At 43.5% G+C, this 25008-nt stretch overlaps 1 protein-coding gene across 1 annotated transcript; it reads left to right on the forward strand.

Moving 5' to 3' along the window:
* The first annotated feature begins 6635 nt into the window (after positions 1-6635).
* gareml (GRB2 associated, regulator of MAPK1-like) lies at positions 6636-21191 on the forward strand. Its single transcript, XM_084559679.1, has 7 exons — positions 6636-6833; positions 10191-10331; positions 15593-15723; positions 15848-16013; positions 16137-16987; positions 19381-19550; positions 19935-21191. Exons 1-7 carry the CDS (start codon positions 6722-6724, stop codon positions 20539-20541), a joined length of 2178 nt encoding a protein of 725 aa, XP_084415805.1. The 5' UTR covers positions 6636-6721; the 3' UTR covers positions 20542-21191.
* Positions 21192-25008: the final 3817 nt, after the last annotated feature.

Consider the following 25008-nt stretch of genomic DNA (forward strand, 5'->3'; position numbering starts at 1 on the left):
TCTGAGTTTTCGGGAAGTTGAGCAACCCTCTAATCTAGCACAGACTTGACTATTTACAGTTAACTTCAGATTCAGATTGATTCAGACATTTGTCCCTGGCGGGCAATTTAAGGCACATGTGAGCAGCATAACGTGCAAGAACAAGACACTTTTAAGGAACAAAAAAATAGAACAATACACAGTATGTACAAAAAACTATGTCTTAAATGTTAATTAAATTATTTAAATCAGCACTGATTGTACTGGATGTATTTCAGTTCATTAATTTGTATCTGTAAGTATTATTTATTTTTCATTTTTCATTTTATTATATTTATTACTATACTATATATGCAATAACATGTAAATATATAATCCCTTTAGTTCCTGTTTACATTTGCTCTTTATTCACTTTATTCTTACAGTCATGTTTACATCAGACATAGTTTTTTTCTTTTGTATATACTTTGTTTTGTTCTTTTTTTGTTGTTTTTTTGTTCCTTCAAGTGTCTTGTACACGTCATGGTGCTTGCTGTGCTTTAAAAGAAATAAAGTTTTCTGAATCTGAATCTGAAACAAAGGAAGCTTGTTAGGACCACTGTGGTTAGCGTTTATCCTCAAATCCGCTAGGTGGAGCCAACATACAGCTGGACAGGTATCAGGTACTTATAACCACCATGTGGGGGCGCTACTCACCAAACCACACATGAAGTACTTACAGACAGTGGACAGTAGAAGAAGCCTTCTCTCACCACGACTTTGACGTTTAGCTCCAGCCGCAGTGTTGACCTTCCTACAGCTAGCGTGACAAACTGAAAGGTAAGGGTACAGTTTACGTTTACTTATTAAAAATCACTTTAATCACAGTAGAAAATACCCGTTAAAGTAGGACAGGGATTCAGAATGAAGCTTACCATTGTTTTATAGGCTACTTTTGCAGATGTACTCAGCTAGCCAGTTAGCTTTGTGCTAAGGCTGGTTAGCTTTCGCTCTTGTTCTACAGCAGAGGAGATGCTAGTCATAAGCTCTTCATTGATTGAAGTAGTTCGTTAAATCAAGGCAATACTGCAATATGCTATCGTGTAAATATTCTCTTATTTCTCATGTTCTGCATACATGAAATGCTGTGGCTGATTTAGCTGAATGCTAGCTAGATTCGAGGTTGAATATTAGCAGCAACATTAGCTTTAGCCAAAAGCCTTCATTCTGTAAGCGATTGAACACACGCCACTGTGTAATTTTCAAAAATGTACTACATGTATTACCCCAATACCTCTGAAGTAGATGTCGTTATGTCGCTTTTCACTAGCTGGGCAAAGTCATTAGTAAGACCCCAAACAGCTGAGGGTCAAGTTAGCATTAAGGGTCCTGCAACAACTTTATTTTATGTTTTACATTTTCTGAACACAAAAATAGTTTCTGACGTTTGGTTTGAATCAAAAAGAGTGCAGCATGATTTATTTAGTGCACTAGTGTGAGCTCCCATGAGTTATACATGATCTAAAGTTAGTTAGTTCACATGAACACATCTGAAAACTGGTGAAATTGTAAATGAAGTTTGGTGGGCTCTTTCTCCCTATATTGAAACCATGTCTCTTCGGGTATCCAGGTGTTCTGGCCATGCCTGTACGAAAATAAAATGTTATTCAAGTCATTTGCTGGACTCTGTCCTGATAGTATGCTGCTGCTTTCTCCTTACAGATGGCTGGACGCGTGTTTGCAAACTGGTGGTCCTTAATGCGCCCTTACTACACTAAGGCCTACCAAGAGATATGGGTGGGTCTGGGCATCATGACCTTCGCGTACTACAAAATTTCCTATGGAGGTGAGTTCAAGACTTTTTGATTGTACCAGGACTTGCAGCTGTATTTCATAATACTACAAACTGAATGCAGCTGTTTAATGGGATACTGCAATTCATGTAACTGCACTGGTCTTTATTAGTGCAGGGTGAGTTGAGTACACTCTTGTATACACTGCACAACAAAAGGAATAATCCTCAGTTTCTAGATAAGTTTTAAGACAACTATACTGAATTTGAAAATAGGTGTGTAATTAAATCTGAATCTCTCACAAGCTGAATAAATCATTAAATGTGTGACAAACCACTGTTATTTAAACATGTTTGGTGGTAAATGTGGCTAATAAAATGTGTGTTTTTCTCATTGCAGGCAAGAAGGCTGTGAAGAGCAGTAAGTACCACTTTTAGTCATACTATATAATTAAGTTTGGGAAATGGGAAATCTGATTTTGTCCTATCCTGATGAGAGAAAGTCTTTTTCTTTTATAGTCATGAAAACAACAGCCTTTAAATACGTCATTCTGCACTAAATTGGTTATAGATATGATGTGTTGCAGAGAACATAAATCATTAGTAGCATCTCCAAGCGTGTGTACTCATTTGAGACCACAGTTTAAATCAGTGTTCACCTTCGGTTTCTGGCCATTTTTGGTTTGGTGTGCTCAAAGGTTGATGAGGACATAACCAGTATACACTGCCTGGCCAAAAAAAGTCGCCACCTGGATTTAACTAAGCAAATAAGTACGAGTCTCCTATTGGATAGTTAATGGATAATTAGCTTCTCATTTCTTAAACAACCATGTCGAAAGACACATCCTGTGGTCGTGGAAAAGATGTTAGTCTGTTTGAGAAGGGTCAAATCATTGGCATGCATCAAGCAGAGAAAACGTCTAAGGAGATTGAAGAAACTACTAAAATTGGGTTAAGAACTGTCCAACGCGTTATTAAAAAATGGAAGGATAGTGGAGAACCATCGTCTTTGAGGAAGAAATGTGGTCGGAAAAAAATCCTGATTGATTGTGATCGGTGATCACTTAACCATTTGGTGAAATCAAATCAAAGAAAAACAACAGTAGAACTCAGGGCTATGTTTAATAGTGACAGTAAGAGCATTTCCACACGTACAATGTGAAGGGAACTCAAGGGATTGGGACTGAACAGCTGTGTAGCCTTAAGAAAACCACTAATCAGTGAGGCTACCTGGAAAAAAAGGCTTCAATTTGCTAGGGAGCATAGAGATTGGACTCTGGAGCAATGGAAGAAGGTCATGTGGTCTGATGAGTCCAGATTTACCCTGTTCCAGAGTGATGGGGGCATCAGGGTAAGAAGAGAGGCAGATGAAGTGATCCACCCATCATGCCTAGTGTCTACTGTACAAGCCTGTGGGGGCAGTGCTATGATCTGGGGTTGCTGCAGTTGCTCAGGTCTAGGTTCAGCAACATTATGTGCCCAAAGAATGAGGTCAGCTGACTACCTGAATATACTGAATGACCAGGTTATTCCATCAATGGATTTTTTCTTCCCTGATGGCACGGGCATATTCCAAGATGACAATGCCAGGATTCATCGGGCTCAAAGTGAAAGAGTGGTTCAGGGAGCATGAGACATCATTTTCACACATGGATTGGCCACCACAGAGTCCAGACCTTAACCTCATTGAGAATCTTCAGGATGTGCTTGAAAAGGCTTTGGGCAGTGGTCAGACTCTCCCATCATCAATACAAGATCTTGGTGAAAAATTAATGCAACACTGGATGGAAATAAATCTTGTGACATTGCAGAAGCTTATTGAAACAATGCCACAGTGAATGTGTGCTGTAAGCAAAGCTAAAGGCGGTCCAATGAAAGTGTGGGACCTTTTTTTTTTCTCTTCGTGGTGGTGACTTTTTTTTTTTTTTGGCCAGGCAGTGTATGTTGCAGGGATGTTTCATGTTCTAGGACTCTTAAGTTTGGTTTCAGGGTTGTGCAGTTGCACCTATTTACCCCTAGATGTCACTAATGAATGTTTTTGTTTTTTTTGGTGCCTGAACAAATTCACATCTCTGCCCTTGCTTGGCTGGACAGTTTCACTATTTTTCTTGTCATTAAACGTCCTCTCTCTCTCTTTGTTTTTTTTTTTGTTTTTTCAGAGCCTGCCCATTGAGTTCTCCAACATGCTGACCACCCCTCTGCCTGCTGTAGGATAATGCTCAATGACCCCAATCTGGAAGTTACAACTTCTAACTTTTTGTTAATATGGAAGAAATAAAGATAATATCCTAAACTTTGATAATTTCATTGAGTTTTTCTGATTCATTTTGTGTTTCAATGGCAGGGAATCATTTGTATATGTCTACACACAGCTAAAATAAAGATTGTAATCAAAATAAAACCACAGGAGAACAATACAGAGAAGATTGTGGTGCCTCGAGACAATTGGAACAGTTTTAGTAGTTTAGTTATTTAGGGTAATGAAGCACTCATACTTGGCTGTGCATTAAATCCATTGACTAACATATCAACACTAAGTTATACTTTGCTGTTGATCACAAATATAAAAAATGGGAAATAAAGGCTCATTGGTTTGTAGAAATATCCAATGTGGTGGAGTAGTGGTTGAGGAAACAATATCCTAATCCATTCTATATCAACTTATTAAAGCTCCTTGGGGTGGTTCAGTCCAGGTCACAGCATGGTCATTTTGGACAATATTTATCTGGGGAAAAAATGGGAATGAGTGAGCTATTTGTGGCCACTGGATCACAGTCTGGGTTTGCATTTTAACTAGTTAAACCATATTTGGTGCTGAGTGGGTGTCAATGTGGTTATTCATTCTGGGAAGGCTGAAAACTGCAATGTTTTGATGGGAGAAAGCCCCCGTGACAACAGAGGGAACCTAAAATCAAACACTTAAGCATATTACTTTGACAATAAATGTGTTTAAATGGTGCTCTGATTTATAATAGTTGTTATGATTCTGTTGAAGCACTCACTCTGGGTTGAAGCACAATTGACTGTGGCATCACAACTGATTCGTTGTCAAAAATCAATACCAAATGAATAGGTTTCTCTGTACAGTTTGGTTCAGTGAGCTGATCACAGTTCTGCCTGGGGCCAGAAATATAGTGTCTACTGTTCTGGTGATGCAACGGACACACACAGGTGAATATATTTTATATAGGATGATAAGATGATTTAATTTAACTTAATATGCCAACAAAGTAACGGCTTGTTGTTTGTATGGAAAGCCTCTCAATAATAAATTTAACCTAAAAGAGTTATAGGCTACTGTAGCTGTGTTACAATTAAATAAAATCCCCAACAAAGCAGACTTTAGTTACTCTGATTTTATCATTCTTAATAATGTAATAGAGGCATTGTCTCTTGTAGAGTTGCTCTCTTGGGACTGAGATGAACTGATTGCTTTTTGCAGGAGACATGAGATACTGGCCTGGTATGAATTTGTTCTATTTTAATATTACATCATTAAATAAAAGTCTGGTCTGAGTTTCCGGGGGAGCTGTCATTGCTGCATCCTGTGCCAAGGTTTTTATGTCATTGATGTGATGATATACGAAGTAAATCCTAAGAAATTATCAAAATGGGCAGAGTAGGTCTATCTCAAAAGTTAGGCCAACTCAATGGCGTAACTTGAGTGGACCTTACTACTATTTCCATTGAGTCATTATGCTGTTATTTGAGTGGTCATAACATTTTAAGTTTTTTGGAAGTAGGTCATTTAGGCATATGCATACTTCCATTAGGCCTGTCTCAAAAGTTAGGCCTTCTCAATGGCCTAACTTCAGTAGTCCCAACTACTTCTTCCATTGGCTCATGTCACTGTCATTTCTGCGTGGATAAAAATCTAGGTATAAGCCTACTTCCATTCTGTAGGCTGGTCCCAAAGTTTAGGTGTGCCCAATGGGATACTAATACTTCCACTGATCCATTTCGCTGTCATTTCTGTGCTCATAACGTTTTTTTGTTTTTTGTTTTTTGTTTTGAGGTTGGCCATTTAGGAGTAGGCCTACTTCCATTGAGTAAATGTTAGGCCTACTCAATGGCCTAACCTGAGTGGACCAAAGTACTTTTTCAGTCATATCGCTGTCATTTCTGTTTTCATAAAGCATTTGGGCTTTTAGAAGTAGGCCTAACCCAAAAGACTTTCATTGAGTAAGCTGATCTCAGACGTTAGGTCAACTCAATGGCCTGACTTGAGTAGGCCTTACTTCTATATCCATTGAATCATTTTGCTGGCATTTCTGTTTTGTTGTCTTGGAAGTAGGCCATTTAGGAGTATGCCTACTTTCACTGAGTAGTCATATCTCAAAAGTTAGGCCAACTCAGTGCCCTACTTTCAAAAAAATAAAAGTAGGCCTTAATATGTCTTCCATATTGCTGTAATTTCTGTGAATAAAACTTTAGGTATAGGCCTACTTCCATCGAGTAGACATATCCCAAAAGTCAGGTCTAAACAATGGCCTGACAGCTACTTCCATGGAGTCCATTGCTGTTATTTTTGTGCTCAATAAACTTTTGGAACAAACCTACTGTCACTGAGAAGGCCTATCTCTGTGATTTCCGTGCTCATAAAGCTTTTGGTGTCTAGATATGGATCAGTATTTGGCCAGAAAATGTTGAGGACCTGCTGTCCTACTTCAAACTTTGACTGTGGTGCGCTGGATGACAGGGAGTGAGAGTGAACGAGAGAGGGCTCGCGCTCCCTCCCTACGCTCGTGCGCACCGACTCTAACTGCCCCCCCACCCGCTCCCTCTCTCTCTCTCTCTCCCTCTCTCTCCCTCTCTCTCCTACATTCAAACATGGCGAAACTCTTTGCCATTATACCGCCACCGTCACCCTCACCGTCCTCCTCTTCATCGTCCCTGTCACCGCTAACACCGCCGTCACCCTCTTCGCCATCACCATCACCATTATCTCCGGTACCGTGATGACCCGGGAGGATGGAGAAGTTGTCGGCGAGCCTGTCGGAGATCACTTGGAGCCCGTTGGCGCTGCCGTTGGACGCGGTGGTCAGCAAGTTCCGTCTGCCCACTCTGATCCGCCTGGCTCACGGTAAGAGACCCCGTAGCCTTCAGCCAGGTGCCTCAAACCGCCAACCGGTTAAAAGCTTTTCGCCATGTTGTATTCTCTTCAACTGTTGTTGACTAACTAACGCTTTCATGTCACTGTAGTTCAGATAACCGTGACTCCAGTGATGATAAATACTTATCGCTAGGGAAAGAGAGGAAAAAAGTTAAATATTCATCGATAAAAGTGTGTTTATATAGGGTTTAATGAGTTTAACGATGGAGAGATGTGTGAGCAAGTGTAGAAATCTACTGAAGAATCTGTATGCAGCGTTTTAACAGCGTCAAAGTTGGCAGGAGAAAACGACGCTTCCGGTCTAAACTTTCAAAATAAATCCGCAAATTGGCCAGTGCTTGTTTAGAGAAATAAATAAATAAAACTTTGGATGAGATGAATTATGCTTTTCAATGTCTATGAACATAAATTAATAAATGGGTGCACATTAGACTGTAATCTAAACAAGAGTTGAGCTAATTTAATAGTTTAAAGCAGCAATCATATGTATGTAAAAGGAAAAACTTGTTTCTTTTAAAGACAAATAGGATAAAAAGTGTTTACTTTAAATTAAGCAGCATACAGTGTATAGCTAATACACTGGAACCCCCCCCCCCCCACAAAAAAATCTTAAAGCTATATCAATAAACTGCATTAAACTCTACTATCATGTTCAATGCTAAATGACATAAGAAATAAATACTGATTTGCCCTTTTTATGAGATTGTTTTACCCCAAATAAATTAATCAATTTATTGATAATGAAATTTCATTAAATATGTGACTCTATGATGGTTCAATCGAACAGGGATAATGTGTTTTGGATTGATGGGCTAAATAAATATGTAGCTTTGCTTGATGTTAAAATAGCTTCTCAGATAAACCTCACAAATATTGTTTTCCCCCAATTGCTTAAAAAATATATTAGAAAAAATACTAGGTAGTAAGATTTATTGACTGCAAGAACTGCATGGTACTCTTATTTTGAAAACACTATGGCCGTATTTCCGTTAATATTTTTCCTCAAATCTGGCCACTTTGCTGCAGCTGCGGCTTTAATACTCGGACGCCGACCTTATTCCTTCACACTAACCCGCTGACATGCAAAAGGAAGTCATAATGTAACATTTCTGCAGAGTTTTTTTCCATTTATTTGATATATGTTTCCCCTCCAACACGATCCCCTGCCTCCCCAGAGTCGGTGTCTTTACTTTGGGAACGGGCGATGGGTGTCATGGCCAAAGTTGTTCGAGTCCAGCGAGGCCCGGAAAGCCACAAAGTGTCTGTTGTGCTGCTGAAGTGCTGCTCAATTCTTTTCATATGTAAATGCTGTAATCTGTTGGTGAATGTAGTGAATACTAACGAGCGGCGACGAGGAGGGAGAAAACCTCCAACTTTCCTCGGTGGACAAAAGCGCGCACCCTAAAGCCGTGTCATGGTCCCGGAAAATTACGCACCTTACTTTCTGGCGACGCGCGTGTGCATGGTATAGAAAAGAGCACCCGTGGGTGTTTATTAACTGCACTACAGTTACCCCACAGGTGTCTCCTTGTTTGCATAACCAGGCAACTCTACTGGTGGTTAGTTATTTACAACAGGGCGCGATGACAGCAGCTTTATTCCATCCTTCTCATAGTAACATCAACAAACAACAGCAGTGTTTATCTGTATGGGGACGCTGTCGCTCGGCGGCATGTGTGCGTAACGATGTGATTCAGAGTGATGGTGGACTTATGACTGCACCACACTGCATGCTATCAATTAATTACTCTGCCTGCATGGTGACAAGCACATTAAAGGGAATTCTCCCTGTGTACCAATCAGCCATAACTTTATGGTAGGTGGTAAATAACATTGGTTATCTCGCTATCAAAGCTCCTGTCAGTGGGTGGGATGTATCAGGCAGCAAGTGAACATTTTGTCCTGTTAGAAGCAGGAAAAATGGGCAAGTTGATGGGTATCTACTAAACTGCAGCTCTTGTGGAGTTGTTACGGGTCGGCAGTGATCAGTATCTATCAAAAGTGATCCAAGGAAGGAAAAGCGTAGCCAAAGCTGTAGCCAAAATCGCTGAAAAAGTTAAAGCCGGTTCCGACAGAGAGGTGTCGGGACACACACTGCATCACAGCTTGCTACGTGCGAGGCTGTGACCAGTCAGGGTGTCCATGCTGGTGCCTGTCCGCTGCCAAAAATGTCTACAATGGACACACAAGCAATCAGAACTGCACAGCAGAGCAGTGGAAGAAGCTGGTCCGGCCCGATGAGTCATGTTTTCTTTGACATTACGTGCATGACCAGGTGCACGTGCGTCGTTTAACTGGTTAACACATGGCTCCAAAACGCAATAAGGGAAGAAGGAAAGCCGGCAGAGGCTGTTTGACGCTTCGGTCAATGTTGCTTTGATCTGTCTACGCATTCTTGCAGACCGTATTCATCATTACATGGAAACGGTATTCCCTGATGGTAGGATAATGCTCCCTGCCACAAAGCTTTCAATCAATTCCAAGGTGCTGACTTGTTCTCCAAATGCCCCGGATCCCAATCCAATTGAGTATCTGTGGGATGTGCTAGACAAAAAAGTAAAATCCACGGAGGCCTCACCTTGTAACTTGGAGGACTTAATGAATCTGCTGCTAACATCTTGGTCCCAGATACCACAGGACACATTCAGACGTCTAGAACGGTCCATGCCTTGATGGGAAAGAAAGGGGAATTACACAGTGTTAGGCAGGTGGACATAACGTGACGGCTGACTGGTGTACATGCACATATCATATATTGATATACCTGCAAAACGACAAAGGAATCAGCTGTGGTTCTGGCAAATATCGATGACACACGTCAATCTTTGTGTGACAGTGAGACAAACTCTATAAAATATATATTGTTTTGCTGATGACCTTTTATGTTTCTTCTTAAAACCCTTTCCCTCTGCCCTGTGTTTATATTCAGCTCTCCATCAACATGATTGCTACACTCAACTCTAACAGCTGTGTGTGTGTGATTGAATTGTACCACTGTGCTATCAGCAGAAATCAATGCTGCTGTGCTACACAGCTCTTGTGAAAGCCAGAGAGCTGTTTGTGTGTGTGTGTGTGTGTGTGTGTGTGTGTGTGTGCGGGGTGGGGGGGGACAGCTGTGTAATAGTAGGTTGCCAGTTGCATAGCAGGGCCGTGGTTAGGGGTGCTGAACCGTCACTGATGGTGGTAATTATGAACACTGAATCCTGAGTGCACGCGTCTGTGTGTGCGAGGGTGTTTGAGTGTTTTCCATTACTAAGCGACTTTGTGTGACCTTAGGAGTGTAAAAGGCAAACATGCTTTTTTGTGTGTCGATCTTGTATGTCGCAGGTGAATGTGTGGAGGGCCTGTCAGAGGAGGATGTGGTGCTCCTACACTCCTGCCGTCAGTGGACCACGGTGACGGCCCACAGCTTGGAGGAGGGCCACTACGTGATCGGACCCAAGATTGACATCCCTCTGCAGTACCAGGGTGAGCACGCAGACACGCAGGCACGAACATGGCCGGCCAAAATTCTGCCCACGCCCTAAATATACCAATTTCCCCTTAAATGTCCATTTCCTCCAGGGGTAAAAATAAATAAACATTTTAGTCACAAGGTCAAAGTTTTCCATTTGTTCTATTTTTGGTGGGGGAATTTGTCTTCCTTTGAGAGGAGGCGAGACGAAGTAAACTGATAGGCCAATAGAGGAAAATACTGTTGTCTTTTGTGTTGAAATATCAGCCAAAAGCCGCTTGTTTTCATTCTCTTGTTTGGTTAATGACATAATGCAGTTGCACCATTGATCAGCATGAACTTTTAAAGTTCATGCTCAGAGCTCAACGTCTAATACCTTAATCCCAATGGGAACCAAGCTGATAACAGTTTTATTCAGCTCTGAACAATCAAAAGCATGAAGTTTGACGTAACCCAGAAACGAAACATAAACTCTTAGATTCAATGAAATTAAATGAATGAGCTTCACAAAGCGTTCCCACTCACAATTCATGATTTAATCCATGCGGCTTATGATTTTGAGGCTTCTAGGTTGAACAACACAAGCCTTCTGCATTCCTGTGACGTTGTCAGGTGTTAAGACAACATTATTTGGGGCGAGTCACACCCTTGCCGGCGGCAGTTCAGTATGTTGAACTGGCTGTGGAACGAGACGATCAGAGAGATTACTTAGATTCCAAGTTCTTCATTTTAGCAAAATGGTGCATGAGAAGAGAAATCGAAGTGACCAAAATCAACAAAACAACAAAGGGCACGCAGAATACTCTTCTTATTTGACATCTTCATCTAATCTGAACATTCAGATTTGCAAATGTTATGACACTGGTAGCGCTTCCTAGTTTCCTAGCCTCCTAGCTAAAAGTAGCTCTTCTAGTTTCCAACGTTACTAGTGCCACCAGGTGGTCTGAAGAGTTCTTTTCATTCATTGTCTTTGCTGTGTGGTTTAAGTGCAGCTTCTTGGACCAGACACTGGAGACGTGAGGCGATGTTGGCGGTAATTGTTTGATGCAACTAAAATTCCCGGGAAGTAAACAATAGCTTCCTCACTTTCCATCATTTAAGTTAGTTTATACTTGATGTGACTACTCCTACTTTGCAGGAGTTCATGCTGTGCAGCCATTCTGTTGTACAATACTTTCAAATTCTACTGGAAATTTCAATTATACCGAATAAATAAAAATACATTTTTGGCAGTTATGTATAAAATATTGGACTAAAGATATAGAGTAGCCATGAGTAAACCAGTCTTCGTTTCAGTCACTCAGTCTAATCATTACATGGCTTCAAACATGAGCTGTAACATGCTTATATGAACAGGTGTATGATATTGTCAGACAGTAGATAATAAAATTATTTCAACTTAGGGTGCGCAAAAGTTGCTGTAGTGCAACTTGTCACATTTAAAAATATTCAGTAATACAATAATGAAACTTCAATCGCTTCATTCATACATCCAACCTGCCACCACGTGACCTTCCCCGACTCCTCCTGTCCATTGACTTGTCTCCCTCCTGCTGAATGAGTCTAGCCAGGATGACCTCACCGGAGATCATCCCCGCGATCCCATTGTTCCGACTCTCAGCCCATTCACATCATTCGCTGTGTAACTGGATCTTAATGCCTCCTCTCCGTTGCTTCCTCCACTGATGGAGCGCTGATGTCACCTCACACTGCCGCCGCCTCTCAGGCTCCTTTTCGGGAGAATGAAAGACCGTTTGGTTGGGAGGCGGCGCGCTGACATCATTGTCATTTTAGAGATTTCAGCATTTCTCGTCGGAAGCGCGTGGCCGCCAGTATTTCCAACATAGAAAAAATAAACAAATTGAAATAATAAATAAATGAATATTCATGGAAGCAACATGTATTAAGTGAATAGAGACTATCCAGTAAAGTACAATATTACCAGGCTATCCTCAAAGTGTTATTCCAGTGACTTAGTGTCTAAAATGAATGACCACAATGGGATCAACAGAAAGTGGGATGCAGATTTGAAGTCTGCATCCCATAATAGAATTTAATAGCATCTTCCATTAGCATCAAGATTATGTTTCCATCTTTGGAAAATGTGATACAGAGCCACACAAAAGTTTTTTTATGTAAAACATGATGGATATTGGATACGTATAAACACTTGTACCTGACACAAAGTAAAGTCCAGGATTTCTATCTTAAATAATAATCCTCCCTTAAAGTATGAACACACCAAACTGACATCGACTGTCTGGACCAAAAATTTGCACTTCAACACACCGTAAAGAGAATTGATAGTCAATTTGACGCCATAGCTGACGTGCTCCTCCCCAGAAATGTAACTACGCACCACGCCGATGCAGACCACAAGAGCTGTGATTGGTCCACTTGGTAGTAGCGTGTTTCTGCTTTAGTATTTCCGGCTGCTTCTCCATCTCCACAATCTTCGAATTGATGGTTTTGGATCAATAAAGATGGAACACATCAAGGAAAGGTTAACTGAGGATGTTCGGAGATACAAACATTTGTATGACTCGCTCCACTAAACCCCGTTCTGGCGAAAGTTTCAGTCGCCATTGTTGAAAGTGAAGCAGGAAGTAGAAACAAAAATTAACCCGACTGGCAAAAAAGACACAGGGCTGACTAGTAGTATTTGGGTGGTGTGTTTACAGAGCGAGCCAGACTTACGAGCACACAAGTATTGTGTGTAGTGGGTTACATGTACCTTAAATAAGCCTTTAGCCAGACTCTCCCAAATAGTTTTACTGTCTAGTCAAATCGGTTGTCGTTTGATGTGCAGTTTTACAGAAGTGCCAACCCTTTAATAATCCCCTGAACAATCAGCAATCAGGCTGTTGCCATGGCTTAAGTTCTGGTTAGATGTCTTGAGGTTTTGACAATTATAGTCTCATTTCCTACAGGGCTCGCTGTCAAAAGAATCCGAAAAGGGATCTGTTATAAACCTCAATGAGCTTCATTTAGAACTACTTCCATAGTATTTTACATGATGTGAACATGACTGTAATCTTAGACTGTGGTGTGACTAAAATAAAGTTTAGCTTTCTGATGTCTTATACATCAGGGGCTCCCGTGCTCAAATTAATTGGAAGTTTAGTTGTGTTTAGTGTCAGTACATCCTTTCAATGTGAGCATGAAAAGTCCGGCCGAGTAGAAAAGCTGCAAGAAAAACATCTTGCTCTAGGATTTATTTATTATTATGTCCATTTTTGGTTATGACATTTAACTTTTCATTGTTTCCACTAGTCCGTTTGTTGAAATAGGCTAGCATATCTGTGTTTATAGCGCACTAGTAAACTGGACAGACTTTAGTTGCTTTCCCTTTCTGACATCTCTGTTGCCGGACCCCGCAGCAACACATCAACCCAGCATCCTCTTTAGTTTACAATGCATTTTCAGTGAACACAACAGCCAGGTGTGTTGTTGTGGTATCGGAGGCCGTCACTCGCGATGAGCTAACGTCTCAGAGATGACCTCATGCAGGAAGTCTAAATAAGCTTAGGATGAGAGCAATATAGGTTTACCCCTGGGACGGACAACAGGATGCTCCCTCCTTCTCATCCTCTCAGTCCGTCTGAATCCTCCTCTGCCCTTCAGTGAGAGGATGACACAAGCGTAGAGGACAGAAAAACTGAATGATCTCTTGTCATGAATGGGGTTCAGTGGAGCAAGTGGCGCCAGACCAACCCTTGGAACATGCAGCTAGCAGCCATAGTGTTATGTGTCGGCATTTAAAGACCTCAGCCTGGAGTATGTCGTTAATAACAGTGTCACATCTCTGTTTTGTCCCAGCTTAATAATCCCATTACTTACGAGAAGCTCCAGGAATCGAGCGGAGGTTTGTTTAGTTTGGTTGTAAACCCTGTTTCATTTCAACCCCTCCTCCTCCTCCTCTGCCTGTCATTTGTTTGGGGGAAGGGAGGTGGTGTTGGAAAAGTAGCACTTGCTGGTATTGTTCGGTGGGTGGAAGCTCCTCATCCTGGGGGCTCTGTTTGAATTGGGAGGTGGGGGGTTGGATGAGAAAGAGGAGAGGGGGAGAGAAGAGAGAGGAGGATGAGGAGGGGGAGGAGGAGGGGGGTGCTGGCATAGAGGGTGGCTGAGTTTGGTATTCTGCGCTGCCTCCCAGACAAAAAAAACTTTCTCATCTCTCTCTACCCTGACAAACACTCTGTGAGAAAAAAAGAGAGGATCCTTGGAAGGTTATAGTCGTTCGTTTGTTATCTGATGAAATAAGAATAAAACATAATGTGAGGACTATTAAAATAGCTTTTTAAACAAGACTGGGTTTTTAGCCATAAATGGTTCCTTGAAAAGTGACACATAAGACAACACTGGAGTGGATGAGTGTGAAATATTTACAGACAGAGGAGGGGATGAGCAAGGGGAAGAAGTGGTCAAATGGAGAGAGAGAGAGAGAGAGAGAGAGAGAGAGAGAGAGAGAGAGAGAGACTTGTGTGTGTGTGTGTGTGTGTCTCCATGGTGATGTGTCTCTGCTCTGCGTGAGAATGGGGGTCCTTTATTGGTTGCCATGCCAACCCCGTCGACTGTCGATTGGCAGGGAGCTGGTGCCAGGTCATAGGTCACGGAGGTGTCTTTGTATTCTCCTCGTCCAAACAGTGTCTACTGCGGGATGTGTGTGTGTGTGTGCTTTTACAACAGAGACTGAGGGAAGACAAAAACAACTTTTCAACTTCCTCTTCTTTTTTTCTTTTCTTTCATCTCATCGCAATCAGTCTCTTTTTGACCTTTCTCCTGACGTCTGGGACTCCTCCGCTCTTCTCTTCTTAATTATCTCAACGTCTTGCCTCACTTCCTGTATCTTCTTGGACTCCTTTCTGAAGCGTTTTGCTCGTCATCCATCTTTTTGTAGCTACCAGTTGGTCAAACAATGTTTCCCTAAGCAGAACAAAACAAGTTTTGATACTGTATAGACACTGATAGCTCTTCTTCGTTGTTATTGCTCTGAGTATGAAAATACCGTCAGCAATGCTGTTCCATCTAGGTTCATCTACCATTACGAACCCTCTATCAGCATTGTGAATTTGGAGATAGGAACCTAAGTAGTGGATGAAGTTTACTTGGAGCAGAAGTTTTTTTTGGCCTTACAGCTGAGATTCCTTCAACTTCGTATCCTCCATGTCACATCGACAAAGGTTTTTTCACCTGTCATCGCTAAAACTCTCTGAATTTAATTTGCGTTACACTTCCTTCACCTCCTTACTTACTTGTCTCATCCCTTTCTTCGTAGGAAAGTTCAAGTTGTTGGATGAAGACCGGGACGTCAGGGATCCGGTGCAGTATTTCTCCAGCGTGGAGGAAGTTGCCGGAGTCTTCCCTGACCGGGTCTTTGTCATGGAGACGATCACTTTCAGTGTCAAGGTTAGCGCCGCTCACTTCCTGTTTAGCTCCCGGTAGTCTTGTAGTACAACCCACTGACTCGCTGCGTCTGTACTTGCTGTCATGCAATACCACATATGTATAAATATGCACGTGTGTGCTGCAGGTGGTTTCAGGGGAGTTCAGTGAGGACAGCGAGCCCTACAGCTTCACTCTGCAGGCTGGAGATGAGCTGTCACTCATGGGGAAGGCGGAGCTCCTTTGTGCCACACCCTCTAAGGAAAAGTCAGGGCTGAGCGCGCTCCTGAGACGCCTGGGAAAGACTCCAAGAAGTAAGTACAGGATCCTTTTAACCCCCACGTGCCGCAAACGTTTCTACATATACAGTTCTACTAATATGAGCAAACCTACAGCGGATTATATATTAATCCATTTTACCGTCTCTGTGTCTTCAGGTAAAACTCCCTGCCTGGTCTGTATGAACCATCGCACCAATCAGAGTGTCAGCTTGCCGTTTGGCTGCCGTGGACGCTTTTGCACTCGCTCCCCACTGGAGCAAGGCATGCTGGGAGGGGAGCACACCGTACGGAGCATCATAGAGAGAGTTCGCCTCCCTGTCAATGTGTCTGTCCCGTCACGGCCACCGAGAAACCTCTACGACCGCCACGCGGTGCGGGAGGGCCACCGCTACAAACTGCTCAACATCGTCAGCAAGACGGTGGTGCTCTGCATGGTGCTCCGCCGTCAGGAAGTGTCCCCCTCCCACTTCTTGTTGCTGCGATGCATGCCCCGCTTCAACGTGGCCGAGGCCTCCGTCCACACGGCAGCGCTGGAGAGCCTCCTGCTGCGTCATGCGTTTGACCCCGACGCCTACTCTCGTGCTGTCAGAGAAACCCGGCCGGAGTTGGAGTGTATGACGGAGGAGTGCGTGAGCCCGCGGCGCTCTCGCATGTGCGTGTCGGGTCAGGACTCGTTGGCGCCGGCACTGCAGCGCCTCTCAATGTGCGGGTACGTCAGCGGGGTTTCAGACAGTGTGTCACAGCGCTGCAGGGACTCTCTTGGAGAGCGTCTGGGGGAGGGACCAGGTGAGGAGAGGGAGTATGTGACTCCCGAGTGGACCGAGGCTGAAATGAGGACCAGTGAGGAAATCCCTTACGAGGAACTGTGGACCAATCAAAACGCGGAGGGCTTGGGAAAGGAGCCAAACCTCATATCCTTCCATTCGTCTTCCTCATTGGATGGTTCTCTTGGTACCATGGTGACAAGAGTGTCTACCCCACCTCCTGTACCTCCAAAATCTGATGCTGTGAGTTTCAGCCCAGTTCTCGACTCCTGTCCTACCCTTCATCCTTCTGTCTCTCATTATCCTTATCTGTCCACAACAGCATCCGGCTGTTAAAAGTCAGGATGCCTGGCTTGAATTATTCATACATTACAGCTTTTAAACCTCGTCCACACACAAACACACACTGACTTCCTGGAAATGTTGCTGTACACTGCACTACGCTCACAACACATGAATACATACATACAATTGTGCTAGCATGTCCTAGTGTCCCCCGTGGCCAACGGAAACAGTGAACTAGAAACTGTATGCGGTAATTCAATGAAAGGTACAGAGGGAGTTTATTCTCGTGGGTAAATGAGTATAATACTGATGGAGTCTTTGGTCTTAAGATTGACCAACTTAGTATTGATTTCATTTCAAAAGATGGCCACAGAGCAACGTTCTAATTGTTTCTTATGGTAAAAACAGAAAACTAATGCCGTCTCAACCCTGTTTGGTGCTTTAATTTAGGGGATTCTGTTTTTCTGTGACTGCACTTCAACTTAAATCATTTAGAGTTTGCAGTTGTTAATATTAATATTATAAGGACTGCATTTATCGTTGATTACTGTGTCAAACATAGGACTGAATCCCATTGGCAAAAAAAAAAAAATCTGAAATTCCTGGAAACATAAGTGATGTCACATTGCGTATTTTGTTCCAAACCACAAAGATATTCAGTTCAATTCAATTATATGAAACTAATCTTAATCTCAAACTCGAGATGCAGGACACAGAGAACATTTGGCACATTTTGGTATGTGTAATGAGTCCGTTACTGAGGTCGATTAATCCAGCATGTTTATTTTACAACGCCGTTGTGTGCAGAAATAGTAATAGCTCTATTACAAAACCAGAGTAGAAACTGTTACTCAGCCCTAATCCTTCCTCCCTAGGTTTTCTCATTAGGTCTCCATGGGGTAGAGACCTAATGAGGTCAATGGTGATAACATATGAGCACCACAAACTTTAAATAAAGATATCCGAACACTCGTTTGGTTATTTGGTTGGCATTTACCTATTACAACTGCCATTGTGCTATTAATAACGCTATTCAAATTTTTTTTGTAGCAGTAACTGACCAACTCTTCTGTACTGATTACCAGTGACTTTATTACCTCTACCGTTTTCGATATACACTATGGTATAAAGAATTGTATTTATTAAGAATGTATTATATATGCTGTGTAAGTTCATTTATGTGCTTTTTAAAAATATGAGTTATCACTGTTTCGGTTGAAAAACAAGGAGGAGGAGAGAGCAACAGAAAGAACGAGATAAACATACATCTGACTAAAGCATGAAATCTAATTGCAATGCTAGCTAGAGTGTCAGATACACCGATCAGCCACAACTTTATGACCACTGACAGGAGAAGTGAATAACATTGACCATCGTGTGACAATTCAATGTTCTGCTGGGAAACTTTTGGATTTGACATTCGTGTGGATGTTACTTAGACATGTAGCACCCACCTAGACCAGACCATCCACCCCCACCCCATAGCAATGACACTCCTTGATGGCAGCAGGATGCAGCCTGACACAGGCACACACACAAAAACGGTTTAGGAACAACTCAAAAAATCATGAAGAACAGCACAAGGTGTTGACCTGGCCTCCAAATTCACTAGATCCCAAACTGATCAAGTATCTGTGGGATGATCCACAGAGGCCCCTCCCCTCAACCCATAGGACCCAAAGGCCCCCACTAACAACATCCTGTTGCCAGACACCACAGGACACCCTCAGAAGGTCCATGTCCATTCTCTGATGAGTCACAACTGTTTTGGAGGCACAAGGGAGACCTACACAATATTAGGAAGGTGGTCATAATGTTATGCCTGATCGCTGTATATGCATTATCAGAGTCCAATATGTTATTTATGCATCCCACGTTCAACCTGAGATGTGTTATATGTGATACAAGAAAGCTAATGGAAGACATCCTTGATCACATTTAGGTGTCATTAGGTTCTCCTCCAGTGTTTTTCTGTTAGTGTGTGAGGTGTTTGTTCGGGTCACATGTGGTCTCTCAGAGCGAGAGGGGGGCGGTGCAAAAAGGTTTGTGTGGGCGTTTGATATTATCTGCTCTGCAACTGGATTATACCCTGTCACACATAGCGTTCCTCATTCCCTGATATTTAGCCTGCCAAGACACTCAGAGTGTGTGTGTGTGTGTGTCTTTGTGTGTGAAGCTACTGTGTGTGCGAGGGGAGTTTGTTTGAGGTGTAAAGGTCACAGAGTTTGACATTTACCAAGCGGAGCGCACACACACTCATATTAAACCCCCGGAGAAGTTTTAGGAGTTGACTTTTTTCTTTTTTTTGCTATTGTGTATGTTGTTATGTGTGTGTGCGCGCGTGTGTGTAGGTGAGAGAGGAATGTCGTTACTTGATCGCCCCTCCGGTTCCCCCTCGCTGCTCTAAAGGAGGCTCCATCTCCAGTCCGGCTCCCAGCCCTCCTGTTCCGCCTCGCTTCCCCAAAACCTCCACCTCCCCGAGGCCCAACCTCTCCTTCTACTCCTCCGGACTGCAGGACAGGTACTATATGACTTTTCATGCCACAAATCAACCTTGACACCACATTTATTTGGACTTATTTGTATGAATAGTTTTGGAGGCCTTTCTAGGATGCATTTGTTTTCACTAGTGTACCTATGAACTGGCAAGTGAGTGTATATAGAACTATCTGCTGATGACAAAGCATTATGGCTGGAAGCTTCAGGACAGACACTAAATGGACTAAGTGTGGGGTAGAGTATATATAACGTAATTAGATGTCTGTATAAATATTGTGTCTACAGCATTTTAATGTCAATTTTCCACATGTAGTTGCTGGAAATACTGTTGTAGATATTGTGTGATTTGTTAAAAAGTGCCAGATTTAAATGGAAGCTAATGTGTCTTTCTCCTGTTCTGTCCCAGCTGCTCGCCCTCCCCAGATACCTCCCTCTATTGCTACCCCTGCTCCTGGGCGGACTGCCCTGCCCCTAACCCCGGGAGTCCCGAGCCAGCCTCTGCCGTCCCTGCAGACAACACAGCCATTCCTCAGCCCGCGCAGGCCACCTGGGCAGAGCCGTGGGTAGACTCCTTCACGTCCTCTGGACCTCGACTCAGGCCGCCGCCCCCGCAGAGTCGATTCGCTCCCTTCGGCGCGCTGAACCCCTTCAACCGCCAGTCCCCCTGCCCCTCACCCGAGCCCGCCGCCGCCGCCAATCCTGCCGCAGATTCGTCAAGGGGCGCAGAGGGCGGCGGGGCGTCCACGGGGGTCACCGAGGGCTTGTCCCCGCCGCCCGATCCCACCTGGCGGCCCCCAGCTGACCTGTCCGTGCTGTCGCTGGAGGAGGTGTCAGCCTGCCTGAGGTTCATCGGCCTATCAGAGGCAGCCGTGTCCGTGTTCCAGAGGGAGCGAATAGACGGCAGCCTCCTGGTGCAGCTGACCGAGGACATCCTGTCACATGACTTCCACCTGAGCCGACTCCACGTGACCAAGATCACTCAGTTCATACAGGGCTGGAGGCCTAAAATCTAACGCACTGTCCTGAGAATGTGCCTGTTGGCTACTGAGCCGTCCTGAATGTGCCTTCCACTGTGACCAACCGGCTGCTGAGCCCCACTGACTGAAGCCGAGGGAAACCACGCCACACTGTGGTCAAACTGTAGCATTGCCACTTGACTGGCTCTCCTGATAAGAGTCAGCCTGACTGCGTATTACCTGTCTGAATCTGAGTCACAGACTGGAACTAGTTTACTAACAAATGGCCCCGCGTCAGTTTGTCTTCGAGGCAGGTAGTCAACCACAGAACATCCCGAGACAGACAGCAGACACTACGTGGATCGGTGCGGCCTCCATGCTCTGGTTCCACCTGTGATCTGATCTGAGGGGGGGGGAAACATTCCTTCCTTTTACGTGAAAAGTATTTTGACAAACAGACTGTATTTGTGCAGTTTTTAGATATTATGATTATTCACGCCACAGCAGGTGCTCGGTGAGCGCCAATGCACGGTACATTAAGGGATTCACCTGTAGCGCATGTAACGACGCAGCTATAACACATGTACCTGTCCTTCACACAGGTCTCTATCAGAGCCTTCTTCATCGGCCTCATCGAGCTCCGGTGACATTTAATTGGCACAAATAGCAACGTCAGGAGATAAGATAAAAAGAAAATGCACAAATTCAGAAATGTTAGGACTCAGTGAAGTTATCACTGAGGCTTCGGTACTGATCAATGATTCACTAAACCATCCCTACAGTCTCCTGTATGCAGGCTGTTTTGTGATTTGAGGGCAGTGGTATTTTTTATTAACACTCGGAAACTGCCTCAGATGCAGAGTTCTCGAAATGTACCTCAGACCGCTGGTTTCAGATATGCTTGATTTAGCCACGCGTAATAATACATGTAATCACACTGAGTAATATCTTCACATAGCCACTTGTTTTTCCTTTCACCATTACACGCCAACAAGGTCTGAAGCCCCGTAAGAGAGGACACGGTTATAAACTGAGGAAGGGAAAATCTTTGATGTGCGTTTAATTTTTTCAACAAATCGATTAATTGACTGATGAAAAGACTAAAAACTGTTGCAAAATGAGAATATGCATCTTTTGTTTAAATAGCAGAAGAAGGCTAAAGATTATTGGTCCTGAATGAATCCAGTCATCAGCAGACAGAAGGACACATGTTTTTTTGGTTGAATGGAGCTATGAGTTCTACGTCTCTGTCCTGTTTAATGTGTGTAGTGATGATAGTTATAGAACCTGGGCCCGTCGCCTCAGCTGCACCGAGGTTTGTTTCAGGAAGCAAGGTCACCCACGCTACCCAGACGACTGTGAAAATGTAATTTATGTTGCTGTAAACGTGTTTATTAATACTTGATTGCGTCTGTTGTTCCCCGTGCGAGCTGCTGTTGTCTCACAACGTCTGACACAATCCTCCTCCTCAAAGTCCGTGATGTTCCCAAAAAACCCGATGGGCTGCGGCCAGGTCAGAAGCTGCCAGTTGACACCTGCGGTCGGCTACACCCCGCCTAATGCTGATGTACTCTCTGCAATCATGTAACTGTAAGGCCACTGTAAGAAGAGCACTGAAGAAAGACTACAAAATAAACTAAATGACCTCTGAACATGTCACTGTCTTTGGTTGTGTGGAGCGGAGGTTGTAATGCCTCATACCTTACCACTGTTATAGGATTAAAATAAAAATAAAACAGCATCTGTGATCAGAGACCGCTAGGTGCCGCAATTACAGAATAACACATTGTTCCAGCTGCCAGATTAATTTAGTGGAGAAAAAAATCTCCTGATAAGCACCGATCAGCCACAACATTAAACTTTTGGACCACCTATAAGAGACCAGACACCCCCACCCCACAGCAATGACACTCCTTGATGACACTCCCCAGCAGGATGCAGCCTGACACAGACACACACACAAAAACGTTTTAGGAACAACTCAAAAAACATGAACAACAGCACAAGGTGTTGACCTGGCCTCCAAATTCACTAGATCCCAAACTGATCAAGTATCTGTGGGATGATCCACAGAGGCCCCTCCCCTCAACCAATAGGACCCAAAGGCCCCCACTAACAACATTCTGTTGCCAGACACCACAGGACACCCTCAGAAGGCCCAACAGCTGTTTTGGAGGCACAAGGGAGACCTACACAATATTAGGAAGGTGGTCATAATGTTAACCCTGATCAGTGTATGTATCCTAGATAACCAATGTACAGGCATTCGGCCATGTAAAATCAAGTTGTACTAACTGATGATGAGGCTTCTCCACACTGCAACTTCCTATAACGTAGTCCTCCAGGAGCTTCACACAAGGACCTGGAATAAATGAATACGCAGAGCACAGTCAGTGACAACATCACGTACAAATACAGCACTACTGCTCGCCCTCTCCCAGTAGATAACAGCTGTACTGACTGTACTATCTTCCTTATGAAGCACAGCAGTGAAGAAATGCCACACACCCAGAGGGACCCCAACATCTTGGCTATGTCAACCCTGATGGCTGATGCCGGCCCAAGTGGATCTCTTGACCTTAACACACTCTGGTGTGACTCAGGAGCACAAGAGTGCGGCGGTGCTTTCAAGATTTAACGGCGTAACTGATTAATATGAGTGTGTGCATGTATACCATTTTAGGAAGTCTCTGAGTGCGGCCCGCTCCAGGCAGCAGCTCCAGCAGGATCCCCAGTATCCCCAGGACTGCTGTGCGTTTTGCTTTTTGTAGCGATTTGGCGCAAGCTACAGAAAAGTCACAAGATAAGGAAGTGTTGCTCAAATTTTAGGCCACATAAGCAGTATTATTCCAACCTAATTTTATTTTATTTTACTAGATTTTATTTTACTTATTCTTATTTCTATTTTATTTAATTTAATCTTTTTTACCTGAGGTTTTTAAGAGTGTTTTTTATGTACAACTAAGCTACTGTGACCAAGCAGTTTCCCTTGTGGATGAATAAAGTTTATCTAAGTCTAAGTCTAAGTCTAACCTAATTTGGCTCGTCCCGTGTCACATACCGATCAGGCATAACATTATGACCACCTTCCTAATATTGTGTAGGTCTCCCTTGTGCCTCCAAAACAGTTGTGACTCATTAGAGAATGGACATGGGCCTTCTGAGGGTGTCCTGTGGTGTCTGGCAACAAAATGTTGATAGTGGGGGGCTTTCAGTCCTATGGGTTGAAGGGAGGGGCCTCTGTGGATCAGGCTTGTTCCAGTGCATCCCAGTTCCATTTCCAGTTGAGTCTCCTGTCCTCCAAACATATATGAGCCATGAACAGCAGCAACATCAGGGAAAGAGCTGGACTCCTAATTGCTGAATTTAATTACACTAACAGTGAAGAAATAAATAGGGTTGAATTACACAGAAGTTCATTTCAGTTCATTAAACAAAGGATACACATTTCATTTGACCAAATTACTATAAACTTATGATTTTACAAGTCGTAATTTGCTTGCACTTTTCCCTCTACTTCCAGCAGCGTACAAGTGTGATTACGCGTGCAAATTTTGTAAATCATAATACTTATACTCGATATCTGCCCCACCAGTGAAGCAGGAAAACTCTCTGGCGATGAAGACGGCGCTCCATTCGACCAGATACCTAGCATCAACGTCAGTGTTCACCTGCATCCAACACATAAATACTCTGATTAATCGTGTCACATCTGTCAGTGTGAGACTGAGACAGGGACAGGTAGTCAAGACTGTCACAAACACCATCTCTGACATACATGCACTGTCTCATACCGCAAACATCCCGCTGCCGGATCATTGAGTCGTAGAACTGCCACATTCTCCTCGAGGTTCGTGGCTGACATGTGTTAGGGCAGATGAGAGACAGCCAGGCAGAGGGCCACCGCTACTCTTTTATGCTAATTTCCTGCTACACTACCCTTGGGGGATGTAAATACTGTAGCACTACACAACTAAGGACGCCTCAAGTCTATTTCCAGCTAAATTTGTGAGGCCGTGCTCTCTCTGACAGATGGTACCAGTGATGATGTTCACCCAATAAGCGATATACCTGATGATAAAGGCTAATAACGTTTCATGGAAATGGCGTTCTCTGATGGCAGTGGCCTCTTTCAGCTCTTTCAGCAGGATGATGCATCCTACTACAAAGCAGAAATGGTTCAGGAATGGTTTGAGGAACACAGCAAGGAGTTTAAGGCATTGACTTGGCCTCCAAATTCCCCAGATCTCAATTCAATCAAACATATATGAGAGGTGCTGGACAAACAAGTCCATCCATGGAGACCCCACCTAACGACTTGTAGGACGTAAAGGTCTGCTGTCTTGGTGCCAGATAACACGGCATACCTTCAGATGTCCAGGGTCAGGCCCGTTTGGGATCTACACAGAATTGGGTCAGTGGTCTTAATGTTATGGCTGATCACTGTATAACAACCTATAAAGAAAGGAAAATAATAAGAAGATAGATAAAAGAGCCTGGATCAACAGCAATGGGCCCACAAGG

Source organism: Chelon labrosus (genome assembly GCF_963514085.1).
Source record: "Chelon labrosus genome assembly, chromosome: 14".
NCBI classification, from domain to species: domain Eukaryota; kingdom Metazoa; phylum Chordata; class Actinopteri; order Mugiliformes; family Mugilidae; genus Chelon; species Chelon labrosus.

Bases quoted from the DNA above. Each gene is read 5' to 3' on its own strand.
- gareml (XM_084559679.1), top strand. From the start codon at position 6,722: ATGGAGAAGTTGTCGGCGAGCCTGTCGGAGATCACTTGGAGCCCGTTG. The intron at 6,834-10,190 runs GTAAGAGACCCC...TGTATGTCGCAG, and splicing joins TCTGATCCGCCTGGCTCACG to GTGAATGTGTGGAGGGCCTG. The intron at 19,551-19,934 runs GTACTATATGAC...GTTCTGTCCCAG, and splicing joins TCCTCCGGACTGCAGGACAG to CTGCTCGCCCTCCCCAGATA.